Source organism: Lingula anatina, chromosome 2 (assembly GCF_051362555.1).
Source record: "Lingula anatina isolate TDL-2025a chromosome 2, LinAna3.0, whole genome shotgun sequence".
Classification (NCBI taxonomy): Eukaryota; Metazoa; Brachiopoda; class Lingulata; order Lingulida; family Lingulidae; genus Lingula; species Lingula anatina.
Window position 1 is genome coordinate 48,389,906 of NC_141768.1, and position 19,352 is coordinate 48,409,257.

Here is a 19,352-nt window from a genome sequence, read left to right on the forward strand (position 1 = left end):
GAAACGTACTGCTTGTTGTAATATGATCGTTCAAAATCAGATACTATAAAAATAAGCCATATAATCTGAAAAATAAGCACCAAAATCATGACGAGATTTCGCGTGTTTTGGCGAGACATAGCATCAATCCAATGTTTATTTGAAGTAGGGCAACATGACATAGAGTTGGTATGTAGAGTACTTGTTACATTTATGGTGCCTTAGGATGTGATAGTCATATTCCGTAATATTCATATGAGTAACATATAATATATGAATTATGCTGTTGTTCCATCCTTTTGTATGTAGAAATTATATGATTTGATTAATTAAAGCTTTGAGAAGAGCCTTGTATTGGCTTGAGCCAAGCTGAACAACGTTACCTCTCTGCCTGTGACTGAGACTGTGCCAGTCGAAATTCATATCAATTATTGACAACAGTTACTTTACCAAGATTGTCTCGCCCGCCCTTCAGTTAGTCTTTCTCAGAGATTGCTTTAGACTTTATTACTGAAAAAATGCATAATATGTAATAATTCTTAATTTTATGAACGTTGTTTTGCCCCCCCCCCCCCCCCCCCCCGACCCTCGCCTCAGGAAAGGAAAGGCTGGTGTTTTATGTTATCAAGGGCTACATACAACTTCACTTACAAATGGTGTGCTGAAGTGGTGGTAATGTTGCAAATGTGGTATGTACAAATACCAAAATGCTTTAAATGCAAATGATTTACTTTAAAGTATGACAGAGGACCCACAATTTCCCCTGGTATAAACTAGCATGATATTAATGAAATATAGCCTCAGTAGGGTGTTATGAAGCCTAACCAATGTTGCAAAAACTGAGTATCCCTGCCCCACCACACTGTCACTTAATCTGTAGAAGTTAATTAACACCGAGTGATTAGAAGTTTAACATTATCTTTTGAATGAATGAATGGTTGTCAGGTTGGACAAAGGAGGGGAAGTACATGTATAAGTACTATAAGTACCAAAAGGATATTTAGTGGGTGGGTTTGTTAAAGCACTTGCTACAGCAAAAAAATGGGCCATAACTAAATTTAGCTGGAAAATTTAACTTGCTTTCATATGCATACATTGTTGGACTATTGTATAGCAAAATAAAATCTTGGAAACTGTAGCAGTTTTCCTTTATCACCAAGGTATCTTAGAACCCTGACCAAAAGCTTTGGGATACAAACTGTAATCTCATAGCTCCTCAAATGTTATAATTTTTCCTGTTACAAGTGAAATTCAAGTCTCTTGCTTCATCAGTCCAAAAATTAGAAACACAGACCTTAGTTTATACATCATAATTTTGTCAGAGGTTTTGGATATAGTCCGAGATTAAGGAGAGAGAGTGTTAAAACTTCCATGAAAATTGCTCTAACATTTCTTAAAATGGTTTATTCTATACCAAAGATATTGGAAATTGTTTACATAAATATTTTTTCCTTCTGGAATTTGAATAGATTTCATTTTATGTGTTTTTTTTAGTTTTCTTTCATCATTTTATTCCCATCATATAGGAAAAAGTACATGTATGCAAATAATGTATGAAAATAAGTTTTCTTGGAAAGTTATTTTTATCAGATATAAATTTTTATTATATGACAACAGTGTTTTGAATTAAGGCCCTTATGCTTTAGTTTTAGTGAGTCTCATTTACAACAATGCCTAAGACCCCATTCCCAGAGATTAGATCGATCCAACTAGATCGACCTTACTCCCTGGGGATTCTTGCTAAATAGCTGTCAGCCGAGCGGGCACGAAAGTTAATTCCCCCCTTACAGCTTGTAGTAGGCGGGATGGACATTTAAACCGGATTATCTGACAGTAATCTAGTGGGACTCCCCACGGGGATAGATCGATCTAAAATCTATGGGAATGCACCCTAAGTCATTAATTCAGATTATTAGAGCCAATATTTACTAGCCATATATACTGGATTCCTTAGATGACCAACATACCTCATGCATACAGTGCATACAAGGATTTGATATATATATATATATATATATATATATATATATATATATATATATATATATATATATATATATATATATATATATATGCGCGAAATAATTATATTCAATTAAATAGTATTATGAGATTTATTCTTGAGCTGTGGCTGCCTAACTTACATCTGAATGCAGTTCTTGAAATGTTTGTTTTTTTTCAGTGAGTGAAACACTGACATTTGGAATATACCCCAGCACAGGTGGAAATATGCCATCCATGTGTGCTGCTTAAGATGCCCAATGATGAAAAGGTAGGAAGATCAGTCATTATTTCTGTAGATTAGCTTCATCTTCTAGTGCTGTATGTGATTAATCTGATTAGTGCACACAAAATTACCATGTAGCAGACTAATTTAGAGAAGCAACATGTTCCTTTTTTGAATCTAATTGAAACAGCATTGATATTGATTATGTGACTGTTTCAGTTATTGAAATATCATATTGAACACAGACAGTAGTGTATGCATATTTGTAATTATTAGAACACTTGTCAGCCTTTATAAGTGTACAGGCATATCTGTACATGTTCTTACATATTAAACTATTATAAGGTGTATGAATTTTGTAAGATATGCTGGAAAATAGCAATTAATAATATCCACATATATAGTCTCTATTGGTGTCTTATGAATACCGTTTGCAATATGTATGTGACTGATGTATTGATGAAGTATAAGAGAAGTACACTAGTAATATGGTTTAGAAAAAACTATTTCTAAGTGTTAATATGAAGTGCAGTTCCAGCTGAATTTTAAAAAAAGCTTTTATTTCAAATTCTTGCTTATGAAAAATTAAATAATTATAAAGAAGAATACCCAGTATAACTGCTCTCATATTCACTCTATAGGTTTTGATTTAGCCAGAAAGTTGAAAGTTTTTCCGCCAAATTATTCCTTATAACTAGTAAATCACCTAGCAATTTTTAGTTTAATTAATATTTCTGTTATTGATAAGACATTATTTTTAGTGTTGCCTGAAAATTGGGTACTCACTTGAACAAATAAAGCTCTAGATATAACACTGGTTATGTACATGTAACTATATGCAAGTACTAGTAGTCTTAAACGGGTGTTAATGAAAAGTAAGAAAAAAAAAAGAAATCAAATCTGTTTTTATCGCTGTCTGAGTCTCCTGAAAGTCCAATTATATGTTTGCTGAAGTGATTGTAAGCCCATTGTAAATGCCACTGCTCTGACATATCAGGTTAATATCAGCATGCTTGTACATGGTATGTTAAAATGGCCACATATAAGATTTACCTGTGGCATGTACTCTGTATTGCATTACATTGCACAGTTATTGAAAAGCTGTCTTTTTGAGTAGCAACAGATAACAATAAGAGACATTAGCTAGCATGGTGTGGTTTTTGTTTATCCTGGTTGCTATGTCTCTCCCCTGGGATGTGTGAGGCGGGACTGATAGCTCTTCTCTGTACATTTACTTACTCAGGGATCACAAGTCAAACAAGTTATGACTTTGTATGCAGAGCAGGTGCTTTGTTTGCCTTTGAATTTAGATAAAATGAACTAAGTAGTTCAAGCATCATTTTTCCAAGGTCAAACAAACCTGTATATAAATGAATGTTTTTCTTATGATTCAGAAGTAGTGCTAAAATGAGGAGAGCTAAGGTGCTTTGGAAGTCCTTTTAATTGCAGCTGTTATGGAAACTTTAAGCAGTTACGATTTGACCTAAGATTGTAGTTAATGGAGGCTAGGGTGTTAAGATTGTTAACAAGTTTGATTATAGTGTGATTTGTCCAGGCTTTTTGATTTGATCAGTGTTTTTGCATTCATGACTTAAGTAACATGTTACCATTGTAACTAAAAGATCATGATGCACATGTTCATTTATTTTAGGATTATTCAGATGATTTTCAATCAGATGAAGAGGACACAGAAATAGCAAGGGTAAGTTCATTTCCGAGGCAGTTGCAGTCAGACATAAATATTGAAGAAGAAGGAAATAAAAGAGACCTTCCCAAAACATTCTTAGAAATGTTTGATAACACTGTTGAAAAAAAGATATTTTCAGTGAAATAGCAAAAGGCAGTTTTGATTTCCTTGTCAAAAAGCCAGCTAGGGCACTGATGATGAGTTTGCCCAAAACAAACCAACGATGATTGAAATTGAAAGTACAAAATAAACCCCCAAAAATATGCAAGAACAGATTAAATCACAATTCTTCTCCTTTTCTTTGCAGATCACAGGCAGACCCCCATTGAAACCAGCTCACGGTAAGCAATAGGTAGTGTATAGCAGCATGGAAATGTCCTTTAGTATTATTCATTGTAGTAGTAGTAGAAATAGTAGTAGAAATAGTGGTAGAAATAGTAGTAGTATATGTCTTACAATGGTCATAATTATCTTTGTTTAAACAAAAATGTAAGTCATTAGTTGGAACAGAAAATAATATATTATTTGTGAAAGTTTATATGATATATTTTAATATTGGATTTATAATATGTAGGAAATTTAAACAGAGTGCCCAAATATAAAGTTTGTCCAAGGTTCCCCTTCACTTATGGTTATACAAATATACAAAATTGGGTGGAATAGTCAATATTAAAAAAAAAATTTCAGCTCCCACAAAACACAAGAAAACATCTCATTTGGTGCCATCAGCATCAAGAATGCGGCGAGGAGGGTCGCCCAGCAAGGGGCGTACAGGAAGTGCCCCGCAGAAGAATGTACGAGAAATGTGGTTGGACACTGTCAAGAAGAGGACAGGGGGTAATTTTTGGGTTCCTCTTAAGTTATGATTTACAAAAATGGGTATTCACTTTCTTGCCGCTTAATATTTTAAACAAATTCATATCTTAAAAACAGTCGGAATGTAATGCATGGTCCTTTAGTGTAGTAAATGAATTGTACTTATTTTAGGAAAAAAAATCTTATAAGCTAGCCTTTTCTCTAAGACTGGGTTCCCATCCCTAGATTGATCTAAACGGATGGGTCAGTCTACACAGGGTTTCTTGCTAAATTGCTTTCAGCTTAAGTGGCTTAGATGTCTGGGACGCCTACTAAAGCTGCTAAATGTTAGTTAATTTCCCCCTATCAGCTTCAGTAGGCGTGACAGACATCTAAGTCACTTAAGTTAATTGCAAGTCAGCGAGAATCTGCTTGAAGATAGTTTGATCCGAAGTTAGTACAATAGTCTCTAGGAATGGTCTCTAAATCTGTCAGCTCCTTCATCTTTCTAGACATGGCCTTTAGATTTTTATCTTAATTAATCTGTCAACCTCTGTTTGTCTTTATAGACATGGCGTCAGGTAAAAACAAGGGACACCTGGGGAAGAGATCCCCCATGGAATACTGGACTGATACCCTCAGGAAGAGTGGAGGTAAGATGGGCACAGGTTAACAAACTTCTTGTGAGAGAGGTGTGTGGGTGGGGGGGAGTTAGAGGAGCATGGCTTGATAGTCCTTTGGTGAGTGTAGTACTGTGAAATTCATATGAGATTCCCACAATATTCGGATTGTGTATCAGATATGTGCATCAAACCCTAGCTATTGTGCCTGTGCAAAACTCTATTATAATATCTGTTCTTTTGCTGATAAATGAACACAACTTGGGAGGGAAAAACGGGAAAGTAGTGAATGCCAGAAGATTAAAAATGAGACTTCCTTCACAAATCGGACACGCAGATTCTGAAAATTACTTTGAGTTTGATTTTTAATTTTCTTTTGCCTAGCTGTGAAGGACAATAGCAGCATGACGTTCCGTGACCGCCATGTTGCAGACAGAGATATGGCGTACCTGAGCACCAGCCACTATATGAGACAGATGGCAGGGACGGAGAAACCCAGGCCAGGGGGGGTAGACCCCACAGGTGAGGGGTGGGGTTAGGTACTACACAAGGACCATCATGGAGGTGGCTAGTGGGTAGTTACAAGAGATATAATGGTTATGTATGATAATTGCTAAATTAAAAAATTATGCTATGTTTTAACATCTGAATGCTGTAGACACTATATTATTACTAATGATAGGAAGTATTTTTGTTGGCTTCCCATTCATGTGTTATTATGCACTAATTTATAAACAGAAGTAAGGTAAAGCTATAATCAAAATTTGAACTGGAAAAGTCCTGATGATGTTACCAGATGACAAAGTGATGTAGTAATCTCCAGAATACTTCTAATTTTTATTTAAAGCAAACTGAAGAGTTAGTGCTTGTTTTAGTCTAAGATAGTCTTGCTGGAACATGGGTTCATCCTCAGAGTGTGTAGTGACAGGTGACTGATCTGATTGCTTTCAGCCAGAGCAGCCAAGGGAACACCTGCCTATAAAACACCTGAAGAATATTATGATGAAATTCTCGAACTCAGAAAGGTAAAAGTTACAAATTATCTATCTTTCTTTATTATGTTTGCAATGCATCAAAAAAAAAAAAAAAAACAAACAAACTAATACTCATTCTCACTAGTCCCTTAAATTAATTTTCCATTTCATTTCCAAAAGAATCGTATCTATACCATTTTAATAATGATTAAAACACATCTTTTATTTACATTTACTTATATTGATGACTTGTATTAAGAAATTGTTTCAACTTGTTATATACTGTTTTTCAGCAAATTGCAGCAATATCAAGTGAAAATTCTACGCAAAAAGCCAGAGTACGCAGGCTTGAGGAAGACAACTTGAAAAAGGTAGCTTTCATTTTCCTTTGTATGATGAAATTTTAAGCATCTTAGTATGATCTTACTTTTGTTGGTCAAGAAGTACATAATAGTTAACTAACAGGTGGTGAAATAAGCTGCTGAGAACAAAACTTAGCAATATACGGAGTACTGAATGAAAATATTTAAGTCTGTGTTAAATTTTTCAGGAAAGAGAAATAGAAACTCTTCTGGACCCAAGTAAGGTAAGTAATAATATGGCTTGGGAACAGTGGGTAATATTACACAGCTTTTCATCCATGGGAGGGGGTGTGAAGTGGTTTCAGAACCAGGCTGTGCTGAGATGCATCAGTAATAACAAATTAAAGTGAAGTTTGGCTTGAATTTTACCATTTTTAAAAAGGCATATATTTAAAAAAATATTTTTGCAATTGGTATGGAGGTCAAAGAGTATGTAGTAATATAAGCTATTTACCAACTGTATCTTCAAAAAATTTATTCTAGAGTGAAGAAATGCGGCGTACCCTGGGGGACAGGAAGCCTGACACTGGTGCTGTGAGTATGATAGCACATATTAACATTGCTCTTAGTATATAATCCCTGGAGATTTGTTTGAAATGAAGGTTGAGAGAGAGAGAGTTAAAAGTTAAGCCTTATTTTCAATTTTAACTTAAGTAAAATTTGCAGGAAGCTTAAGTGAGCACAATAAATAACCAGCGGTTAAAACAGTTTGACATGTTATTGAAATGTTCATTATTTTGTAGGTCATCCATAGTATGAAACAGAAGGTGCTGAAACTGGAGCAACAACTGAGGGACAAGGAGAGCAGCCTCACGTATGTTAGACCTGCTAACAGATTGTGAAGAATTTGTCTAAGTATATTATTATGGATCAAATTACAACCTTCACCCTACAACAATTTCATGAATTTTTTAATCCATGTCAATTCAGTGTTGTTTTTATGTATGGTATATAGTTGTATCTACAAAGAAATTGTTAACAGTTGTATAAAATGGATTCAGTCGGCAGTATTTCTTGAATTGATGGTTTAACCATAATTTTATTTCTAGGAAATTACAAGCAGATTTGAAAACAACCAAAGTTGAAGAGCTGCGCCTGCAAATGGAGGCTTTCTACCAGGAGGTAGTTCGCCTGCAAAACACCAGGGCAGCGCCAGCAACACAACAGTCTAGTCAGAGGTAAATAAATTCTTTCTATTACTTTTATACAACAACTGTAAATTTAAAACATCAGTCACACTTTTGCAATTTATAAATTAAAAGTTACAATTGATTTTTACAAACAATCTTTACATCGAGTGTGAATTACTATCTACTGTATTTCTGCTTTTATTCAATGTTATACACATAATTCTTCCAGTTCTAAACCTGGTAAGGAAAATCCGTCCAAAATCAAAGCCTTGAATGACACTATACTCAGAATGAATGAGAAAAATGTCAAGCTGCAGACAGAAAACCGTACCCTGAAAGAAGATCTGGAGAAAATGTTGGAAGAGCAGTCACAGCTAAAAGAAAAACAAGGTTTGTAATATAAAAGTTTTACTGGAATGAAATTTATCATCCACATTATCTGGAATACTTTTTAGGCATGTGGTACATAAGTTACGTAAGAATACCAAAAATAATTTCACCTGTGTTCTCACTAGTCCGGCAGAAGTCTTCAAGAGGAAGAGCTACTGTCATCAATTACTCAATTCAAAGTCCAGTAATAGATTTTAAAACTTTACTTAACTTCTCCTTGGTTAACTTTATATGAAAACTCCAAGTTATATATTTAACTACTATGTTTGTTATTGTAAAATCAAATATACTACAAAAGGAACCATGATAATGGATAAGTTTATTTCCTGTTAAAAAACACAAAAGTATAAAAACTTTTTAAAAACTTAATGTTTCTTAAACAGATTAAGATATATTATATTATTTGTGTATTTGTTTCCAGCTGATTATGAAGATATGAACAAGAAACAACTAATGAATGCTATTACTAAGCTTGAAAAGGTAGGTGCTGGCAATTTGTGTTATATGTTAGTCAGTATACATATCACATCCATAAAGCAGAACTCCCACAAAAATTGTGACATCATTGGCATATTTGCCAAAGTTTTCAGCTATATAAGTATTAATGTATTGTTGGCTGAATGCATGAAGAGAACAACACATTAATTTTATGGTATCCTGATCCATATTTGCATACATATACTATTTTTTCAGCGTCTTGAGAAGACCGAGGTAGAGACGGCCTCTGTCAAGTCTGAAACCTCCACTAACAACAAGGGGGCAGTGAATACCAAAGGTTAATTACTTATGTATTAAAGTTAACTAATTGATAGATTTAGATTCCATTTTGAATTTCCACAGCAGACATAAATAGACAAATCTATTTGTGTACATTACATACATGTGAAGCATAGTATTCAGTTATCAACTCTGTTTTATTTAACTATAATCAAAATGTCTGGAGCTTTTGAAAAACATTTAGATGAATATTTAATCCCATTTGATTTATATAATGATATTTGTATGTTGGCTGTAGTCCAAACACATCATGTAATGTTATCTTTTGGCAGTACCAGTTTTAGAATAATGAATCATTATTTTTCTGCATTTCCTCAGGTAAGATTACCCTTGAAGGCAGCCTGGCAGAGAGACTGGATCAGCTGGACCAGAGAGAGACAGAACTTCTTGAGGAGCTGGAGAAACAGAGAAATATCATTAAGAGGCTGAAGGAGGACAGGCAGCACTACAGACAGCTGGCAGACGACAGAGAGTACGCACACAGTTATAGAGTTGTGATTTTTATAAAAAAAAATTTTTTTTTTTTTCAAAATCATTTTTCTTTTTTTAGTTAATATTGATATGCATAACAGAAAAGAATTCATTAGTTTGGCTTTAAAACAGTTTTCCAATAGAATCGCATGCTGGTTTGTACTCCATTTGTTAAGACTATTTCTACTTCTAAATTTCCTTTTTTTTTCACTTAATAGGAAGAGAAAAACTTGCATTTAAGGAAAGAATAGACAGTTGATTATGTGAACAATTGTCAGGCAGATTTTAGTAGAACACTAGGAAAATAAAGACAAAAATAAGCTGTATGTTTAATAATACCATGTTTTGCTTGTTTCTAGGAAGGAAATTAAAACACTGAGGAAGGAGATCGAGGCTCTACAGTCCGAGGTTGGCAAGCCACGCAGTATCGCTGGGTCTCGGCCCTCTAGTGGCAGACCTAAGATTTCCCCTCGACTGTCAAGGTAGCCATGATTTTTTTAGGTCAACCTAAATGAATTAAAAATGACATTTCACCACAGTTGCTGCAGGTGGCACTTTGGTTTTTGATGAAAATGAATAAACTTTATTTGTCTCTTTATAAAGAAATGAAAAAAATGAAACATTGCATGAATTTTATGATTTATAGTTAAAATGCTTTTTCGTTTTTTTTTGTTTTTTTTTTCCATCAGACGAGATTCTGTGGAGAGCACAGCTAGCAGCAGAGCCAGAAGAGAGAAGGAGAGGGAGGAATTGGACAGGAAAGTTCAAGACTTTCAGGAGCAGAGGGCAGCCAAGAGCATCCAGAAAGGCTGGAAAGGCTTCAAGACCAGGAAGGCTCTGGAGGAAGAAGAAGAGGTAATTTGGGAGCCATCGTGATTGAACAACTGTTCAGAATATTAAAAAAATATAATAGAATTTTTTCTTTGTATACCATTATAATGTTACACTTTCCCCCTTGTTATCTTTGCGAATTTTGTTTTTGTGCACTCATTTTATTAAAAAGATTGATTGAAACTTATTCTCCTTCATACATCTATTTCTGTGATTCTGTATCAGTTTTCTAATTAAACTGTTGTCCTGGGAAACAAAGTCTTAATCCTTAGATATCTCTAGATGCCATATGGGTTGATAACAGCATGCCAGAAAGGATTATAACCAGTATAGTAGATAGTAGTATATTAAAATGATTTACAGTCGTAGAGTATTTTAGTTTGTTCCATGTTCATGTAGATATCCTCATCTAAGAGCACTTTTAATTTGAACTGTAACTCCCTTGCACTTTTCTGTAATTTTTAGGTCATCTTTAGTTCTCTTTCTCCTTTTTCTCCCTTTAAATTTTCAACTATCTAGGCCAGGAAGAGGGAAGAATTGATTGAAAGCTTCAGGAAGAGTAGAGCAGCAAAAACCATTCAAAAAGAATGGAGAGATCACCATAGAAAAGTAGTAATTGATGAAGAAGTATGTGATGATTGTGATTAGCAATACAAACACATGCTAATTAAAAATCTAATCCTTTGATTTTAAGATTTTAAAAAGTAGCTGTTTTAATGTTGATGATTCTCTTAGATGCATTTCTCTTTGTATTTTTATGAATAGATTTATGATTTAGACAGTAATGAACTGTAATTCTATTAATTCTACTTTAAGTCTTTTAATTTAGTTTTCTTGTTTTTTTGTATTTGTATTGTAGTGGTTAAATTGTAGCAGTAGTGCATCTTATATAACAGTTGGTTGTAGTTGCTTTTTTGTTGTGAGCGTTTTTCTTTGTTTACCATTATAGAATTACTAAGACATTTCAAAGTGTTCAGTCATTTCCCACTGTGACACAATTTCTTTCAGGCAGGTCTGAATCAAAAAGCACTGTTATATTGTAATGTACTTTCCTCTTAGAAACGGAAAGCTCAGGTGGAAAAGTTTCGTGAGCAGCGGGCTGCAAGGAGAATCCAGAAAGGCTGGCTTGATTACCAGCAGATAAAGATAGAGAGAGAAGATGATGAAGTATGTTCTGTTTGGGTTTGCATGCTAACACACGTGCTCTTGTGGGTGTGTGCATTGACTGCCTGCGTGCCATTGTGGCTGTATTGTATGCTTTCTATAACAGATTCCCACATAACACTGCCAGCTAACCTCACTGCCCTGCTTGATAATAGTCTGACAATGTGTTATGCAGTTTATCTGGGATGTGATATTACTCACAGAACACATGGTGCAGTGTCATGGTTTCACAATAACCCCTTGCACATGTTTTGCACTGCTTGGTTCCTGGGGACTATGGACCTTTGGTAATATAGCTGATCTCTTTGATTCGATAAAAGAATTTAAAAAGTGAAATAAAAGACTATTTAATACCAAAGTACTAACTGTAATAGAGGCCATCTCATAGTATTATGTTTTCATAAAAAAAAAAAAAAAAAAAAATCACTTTTATCAAACCAGTTCAGTTCAAGGGCATTTTCCTTAACATGTATTTGATGGGATGAAATGTTTTATGGACTCGAAGAGATAATCTTGGGAGTGAATACAGTGGAATGGCCCTCAGCAAAACGCTTTCATTTTAGCATGATAAATAGTGAATAAGTGCTTATACAGTTTTAATCTAATGCAGTGTTAAAAAACAAGCATATTTTTTGACACATTAGACTGTGAAAACACCAAATATAAAATGGCTTGCTGCTTACCTTCTCCCCTTCTCCCATTTCTCTGCAAATTTTTTATTTTTCTTACTAAAACCATCTGAACTTTTATTTTGCTTTGATGACCAAATAACTATCCTAATGGAAAATACTTGAATCAAGTGCTTTGCTTTGCCTTGGTTAACAAATCCATATTGCTTTAAACAAATTTTTGCTGCTAATCTGTTTTGATAAATATGCTTGTGACAAAAGATTCATGTGTGATAATGGACAAGATAAATCTTTTTAAAAAATAGACTACGAAAAGCAAAATGGTTGAAATAACTGATATTTTTTATTATAACAAAAATATTATCAAAGTAATTTATTACCAAAGACTAAAGCCTCTCTCTCTTTATCCCCGGATGAATGTAGCTGGATGTTGTCTTTGCAGTGAGATAAAAAAAAAAGAAAACCAGAAAGATTTTGTACGACATACATTCCTATATCTCCCATCAGTGTATCATTGTCAATGTCTACAGCTCGGTCGCCATATCAAAAAGTTGTTGTGATGTGATCATTGTGATTTATGATCCAACCTTTCCTTTTCCCAGGCTGCTGAGACCATTCAGTCAGCACTCCGCGGCCATAGCAACCGAAGGAAACAGCTCCGCAGATACAGGGATGAGGAGGAAGATGAAGAAGAAGAGGATATTGAGGAAGAGGTTGATGAGGATGAGGAGGAGACGGAGGATGAGGATGTCATGCTCATCCAGTCCACTCTCAGAGGACACAAGACAAGGAAAGATCAGCTAAGAAACAGGTAAAGTCCTTGTTTAGGTTAACTCCAGTGATTTAATATCTTGTCTTTTCATGTTTAAAGGCAGATTTAAGACATAACATTCCAAATCTGATTCAAAAGGGGATTTTTATCCCAGGTTAAGTCAGAAAACCAAAATTTTCACCTTTTGGATGAATTAAATAACATGCAACATTTAACATGTTAGCTGGGTTCTAGTGTTTTGTACTGAACCAGGTGATTCATGTTATTCCCACTTAAACCTGCCTATAACTATGCCACCATCTCTTCATACCTGTGTTATATATTGTGGACTTTTATGTCGTATACTCACCATTTGCTTAGATTTGATTCTGCACAAATTTTGTCTGTTTTTCAGTCTTTTCATTTTCTAATTTGTGCCAGGCAGATTGTTGCACATTTTCAGTGATTCTTTTAACTGTTTCATTTACATATCATTTATACACATATAGTCACTATCACCTTCTGAGTAGTTTTGCAAATTTCTGCCTATTTATTTCTTCTTGTGTGTCTTGTCTTGCGTGTAGTGCTCTTAAACAAGAGGAGGCTGAAACAGACGAGGCTGCATTGTTGATTCAGTCTGCTGCACGCGGCCACTTGGCAAGGAAATATAATTTACAAACCTCTCTAAGGTACAGTTCTGAGTTCTGAAGGTTTGTAGACACTTTAATTGCTTTAAAATTCAAGTAATGCAGCAAGCTTGCACTCCACGCTGACAGCCATTTTGTTTGGCCAGGAATCATCTGATGCCATCATTATGCTAAATTCTCTGAATAAAAGCAATGATTTTTATTGAGGGAACTTTTTAGTGCTTATATCTGTTGCATAGCAAAATAGTTGTCTTGAAACTCCCCATGCACTTTTATAGTATGTATTACATATTGGCAACTTAGATGTTAATTATTCTATTTAGGAGGATAAATAATGTTTTTTCAGCTTCCTGAACAAAATAACTGTCTGAATGTGATGAAAAGCACATTTTTGTAGTTGGACATGTTGTTTATATGACACATGCTTTTCGTTCTAGATCTCGTCCAGGCAGCACACGGACCTCACCAAGGTCATCAAGGCCAAGCAGCGCCAAGGCCTCTCCCCGCGTTTCCAGACGTAGCAGTGCACAGTCGCGCAGACTCAGTAAGATTACACTGTTTATGTAACTGATAGAGATAGCCTCTGCAAGATTGCTTTCTTATTAGGAATCTTGTGTATTTTTGTTGAGTACATAGTTTGAAAAGTCCATGCAATTGTAAATTATTATGACTGACTTATTTTATGAATGTTTGAAAATCATGAAATTTTTGAAGAATTATATTACCCATTCTGATGGAAATTCAACTGTGTATTCTGTTGATCATGATATAAGATAAAACATCTTTTTTTCTACACTTAATTAAAACTGTAACTTAAAAAGCTTTCAGTCACTTCCTGACTTTCCTCAGTGTGAGACTGAGCACTTAGCGTACAAAATGAAAAGTTTTATCTTGTAATATTACCCGTTCTTTACCACCAACTTTCTTAACAATGACTTAAAAAAATAAATCATTGTTTTTTTTTTCCTACTCCAGTGACAAATGGTCTGGACTCTGAGGGAGAGGACGAGGATAAAGAAGACTTTGTCACTCCATCCAGAAAGCAACCTTCAAGACCATCATCAGGTGAATATGAGATCAAAGACATTAAAAATCATATATTTTAAAAAGTAATATATTAAAGTGGGAATTAATTATGAAACTCTAACAATACACCACAGTAAATATTTAAGTTTGCATTTTATCGTTCTGTTTTAGCCAAGCCATCCCCCAGGGACACCCCAAGGTCCAGGCGTTCTCCGGTAAAAATTTTTCCTCTGCTATCGTTATAAAATCACGTTTGTGTAATGCAAAAGCTGAAAGTGTTAACAAATAAATGTTTGAAATGATATTAGTAGATTCAATTTTAAAGTCATGTAAAATACCTTACTTTATGATATTATATTTTTGCTTTCATCTGGCAATTATCTGTTATTTTCCAGGCTATTTCAAGGAGACAGAGTCGTGATAGGATTGAATCTAAACCCGTTGCTAATGGCAAAGATGATGATGACGATGATGATGATGACATTTGCTTTTAGAATTCTGAACGTGACTGTAATTTTGTCATTTTTTTCTCAACTGTGATACACTTGCATGGTAACTGAATTCATTCGAATCTTGGTTCACCAGCTTATTCGGAAAGTTATTCTAGCAGAAGGTCATTGCTTAATTTGAAATTAGATGTACCTCACAAAATGTATGTAATTAACTAGATGTATAGTCATGTAAAAATGTTCATGTTTTTCTACCTGCTTGAAATTTTTATATTGTAATATTCTAAAGGCCTTGTAGAGTGACACTTATCAGCATACATTCCATACAGCATATTACCTTCAATACAATCTGTCCACTAAGAGCTACAGACAGTACTGTTTTATTCTTTAACTTTTTGTGAGCAGAATTATGGAGAATCATACGCATTGTGATAATTTAGTTAACAAATTTTAGTCATTTTTTCCCAGAAATTTGGCACAGTAATGTTATTTGTTAATCTATATTTTAACCTTTTTAAAGCATGTTTAAAGATAGTGGGGTTTCGAAATAACAAGCTGTATTTGAAGAGCAGCAGCACAAGTAATAAACTGTTCACTCAGGGTATGAGTTTTTTTTTATACATAATACAAACAGCTTTTATTGTACTGTATTTATCTGTATTGATTTTTTAAAGGTACGCTTATCATGTGAACTTTTCTTTGCTGTAAATTACAAATATTATTTGATATTTGTGTTGAAGTATTGTCCAGCAGTTTCACAAAAAAAAGGTGCAATAATTTTAATCAGAAGATGGAGATTCAACTGTTCACTTCACTTTATTGTTGGAAATGCCACCTTTTCTATTTGTCATGTCAATTTTTTCATGTTTAGAGCTGTATGGTGACAATTAAGAAAGTGTCTTGTAAAATTTTGTAGAAATAAATTTCTATGTAGAAATAAATACTTTCTAGGATAACATCTTGGTTTTGGGTGTCTGTTGAATTTATACCAAGGGCTGTAAAGTTTTAAACTTAGCTTTGATTCCAATTCATACAGAAAAATAATATTTTAATGTTATATATATTTTAAAAAATTCACTGAATGTATTTTCGAATTGAGAAAACTCACATTGCGATTCGTGACATTCTTTTATTTTATCAAGTTTATATACATCATTATGTACAACATCAACATAATATATTTGCAAACATGTCTGCTGTTTCCCATGCTACCAGTGTTACTACCACAGTGGAGTAGATTAGAGTAAAGCTAAGGAAGTATGTCTTCCACCCAGCACCTAGACATATCTGACCATGTATGACCAGCTGTCTAAGGACAGGTGGCAATGTCTGCTGGTGGTCCTAAACATGCAAAAACAACTAATTTGATCTATTTCACCTTGAGCCCTAAAACAAGAAGTCGTCTTTGGAACGAATTTCCTCACCTGCACTCAAATACTTCACAATAAACTTATTGACACAAACCTACATTTTGACCAAAGAGTTACAAATAAAATTAGGAAACTTTTATTTTTTGAGCTTGTGGCTAGCTGTTACCACCAGCTTGTCTTGTCTGGTGCACTTCCCTACCCTCTAGTGGAGGGTGTCTGCAGCAGTTCTGGGTCTTCAGAACTCTCCTCTCTCTCCTCCAACAAACCAAACGACTGCAGCACCTTGTGCTGGCGTGTCTGTCGTAGTTTCTTCAAGTCCCTAGCATACTGCTGTTCTCGTAACAGTTCTTTTTTCTGTTCCTCTAACTGTTTCTTGTGCTCGTGCAGAGCCCGTGTTTTCTGAATGAGTCTGAAAAGTTTTTTACGCAATTCTCTGTTCTCCTCTTTTATCCTTTTGGTGTGTTCATTCAGGCACTGCAGGGCTTCCTGCAACATAGGGAGAATATCAAATGAGGATCATAAAATTATGACAATATTTCAAAATATGAAAATAATTTTCTATAAAGCTCTAAAAAATAAGTTTTTTCTGATAAATCTAAATAAAGATGTGTGTGCAAGTTTTAATGTATTTCCACCAATGTAGTGGTGAATGGACTTGCTAAAACAATGCTCCATGGTTTGGGTGAAGTGATGAGGTGCAGAGGCAGACAGGGAACTATGGAAAGCTGACATTAAAGAGTGGACAGGCATGACCTTTACCTTACCCTCTACCAGGGCGACAGAATAATTTTTCACAAGATATTCTCAGATATGTCTTTAGATAAATAGACAGTCATTTGGTTCTCTGGATTTTGCCACCCTGGTAGAGGGTAACCTAGACCCTGTAACTGGCACACAACTGAAAGGAATGGAAAAGCTTGGTGTGCAGAGTGACACTGCAGCATCTCCACAGTATCTTTACCACAAAATAACAGATCAAGAGAGAGAGAAAAAAAGGTCTTGTTACAAATGTTTGAAAATATGATCAAAGCAGAGTAACTACCTTGTCTGCCTGTGCCTTCAGGGAAGATATTCTGTTCTGGGAGTCTTGGTTAAATTCACGCTTGTCTTTGAGGAACTCGGACTTCAGCTTCTGTATGGTGTCAGAGTGCACCCCTCTCATTTTCTGCACCTCTTTCTCCAGCTCCTTGATCTTTGACAGCTGGTCTTTTTGTAAGTTCTAAAAAATAAATTAAAATATCTATTATTGAAATTGTACATTATTGAAGACTTTCCTTAAATTTTTCAAATGAGCGAAGTATAATAAATTGATACTTGTCCATTATTGCTTTAAATACTAATCATCACAACTTAAATTTGACAAGTGCATTATATTTTGATAAGCTATCATGAAATTTGATAACAAACCTTATATTCTTGTAAATCCTCCAGCTCTTGTTTTGTCTTGGACAGCAAATTTTCTTTTTCCATCAGTATTGATCTTAAACCTGAAATATAGTATAAAACATTCTTGTGAACATTTGTTTTTATACCAACACCCACAAAGAAAATACATCTATACAATATTTCCAATGCAATTTGATAATCTGGACTGAAATCACTACCCCCTCTTCAAAATTACTTTTTTCAAAGTGCATATACCATCAAGTAACTACAGGTTTTTTTTATTTTGAAATTCACCAAAATAATGGTCATACAGTATTATATTAATAAAAAAAAACTGTTAGTGAGTACACCATGGGAAATGTGTTAAATTTTCACTTTTTAATGATAAAATCCTGCAAGTAATTACTTTAATCTGAAATAATACTAAATGAAAGCAAAAAATAAAGAAACAAATAAATAATTATAATAACAACAAACGAAAGAATAAAGATAAAACCTCTCACATTGCCACAATTACCCACCTGCTTTCTTCTCTTCATACTCTTGCAACATGTTAGCTTTCTGTTCCAGGATGTTCTGAATCTCTTGCTGGTTCTGGTCACTGAGAGAAATAATCAGAGACTGCCTCTTGCTGGTCTTCTTCTGCATGTAGTTCATATATTCATGCTACAAGGGAATAAAACAGAAGCTAATATACTTTCAATTTAAAAAAACATTTCTATCACTACTAACAACACTGAAAAAATGCATATTTTTGTGTCATTAACTTTGAATGCTACTTCATTTTTACTTTTTTAAAAGTTGCACATATCAATAATTGAAATTCATTAAAAACATGACTTGGTACTTACGCTTTCCACTCTGACTTTGTGTGCTTCCTGTTGCAGCCATTCATTCTCTTGACGCCTTCATAACAGTTAAGGTTAAAACATCCCCAGTTAAATGTTTTAAGAATTATGTGGATTCTTCAATTTAATGACACTTCTCTATGTGTTTTTATCAGGAAAATTATATCAAAATCGATAAATAAGATGAAATCAATACCACATACCACGTACACATGTTCATACTAATGCTTCTTTTTCTTACTGAATAAGATAAATGTGCATTTGACAAGGATACATTTCATCCACTTTTTTCTTTACTCTTTCTAACTCCTCTGTCAAGTTGTCAAGTCTGCAAAATACAAAAAAAAATGTTCTCAAATGATTGCACTCAAAAATATTCTCACAGTGACAGATACATAAAGATAAACTAAATCTTAGATTTTGAACATCCCACAGATGAGCTTAGATTGGATAATTCAATTAATTTCTCTTACTACAGGTACATTCCAACATAGGGTCACACATTTTCTAGTGCATAAAAATTAAGCGGCTGCCAGTTGGGCTGTCATACAACGACATCAATAACTGTAAAATGTGAAGTGGTAAAATGCCTTTGACACGATGTACAGGTTGTAATTCAGGTGCACTTACTCTTGTTTAAGTAAAACTTCCTTTTCTGTTGGGGGTGCTTCTTCCCCACCTGCGGGTGTAGCGCCTCCTTTCTTTCCTTTGCCCTTTTTCTTACCTCCCTTTTTCTTTTTAGGGGGCATTTTTCAGAAATGTCCGAATTTGAACAAATGTCAGCTATACCGGAAGTGTAATGGTTACCATGGAGGGAGCTAGCAGTACATTCATTTTTT

The 19,352-nt window shown here is 34.4% G+C and overlaps 2 protein-coding genes across 8 annotated transcripts; one reads left to right on the top strand and one right to left on the bottom strand.

Annotated features, from left to right (window-relative positions):
* Positions 1-48: 48 nt before the first annotated feature.
* Positions 49-15,872, top strand: LOC106159708 (uncharacterized). 7 transcript variants are annotated; one of them, XM_087003170.1, is made up of 27 exons: positions 51-168; positions 2,162-2,251; positions 3,858-3,908; positions 4,201-4,234; positions 4,581-4,730; positions 5,258-5,341; positions 5,693-5,830; positions 6,260-6,333; positions 6,576-6,653; positions 6,833-6,868; positions 7,128-7,178; positions 7,388-7,458; positions 7,694-7,822; positions 8,004-8,164; positions 8,586-8,644; positions 8,858-8,939; positions 9,260-9,413; positions 9,772-9,894; positions 10,102-10,267; positions 10,763-10,870; positions 11,303-11,410; positions 12,639-12,847; positions 13,372-13,476; positions 13,872-13,978; positions 14,410-14,499; positions 14,632-14,675; positions 14,856-15,872. In XM_087003170.1, exons 2-27 carry the CDS (start codon positions 2,234-2,236, stop codon positions 14,952-14,954), a joined length of 2,529 nt encoding a protein of 842 aa, XP_086859296.1. In that variant the 5' UTR covers positions 51-168; positions 2,162-2,233; the 3' UTR covers positions 14,955-15,872. The 7 variants fall into 7 exon arrangements, with proteins under 7 accessions (XP_086859301.1, XP_086859298.1, XP_086859299.1 ...); XM_087003171.1 differs by lacking the exon at positions 51-168 and adding an exon at positions 585-668; XM_087003172.1 differs by lacking the exon at positions 13,372-13,476 and having other exon boundaries at positions 50-168.
* A 140-nt stretch (positions 15,873-16,012) lies between these two features.
* Positions 16,013-19,338, bottom strand: LOC106159718 (uncharacterized). The gene is made up of 7 exons (XM_013536096.2): positions 19,144-19,338; positions 18,788-18,841; positions 18,517-18,571; positions 18,187-18,331; positions 17,687-17,766; positions 17,322-17,498; positions 16,013-16,765 (listed from the first exon to the last, which is right to left on the bottom strand). Exons 1-7 carry the CDS (start codon positions 19,260-19,262, stop codon positions 16,475-16,477), a joined length of 921 nt encoding a protein of 306 aa, XP_013391550.2. The 5' UTR covers positions 19,263-19,338; the 3' UTR covers positions 16,013-16,474.
* Between the last annotated feature and the right edge of the window lie 14 nt (positions 19,339-19,352).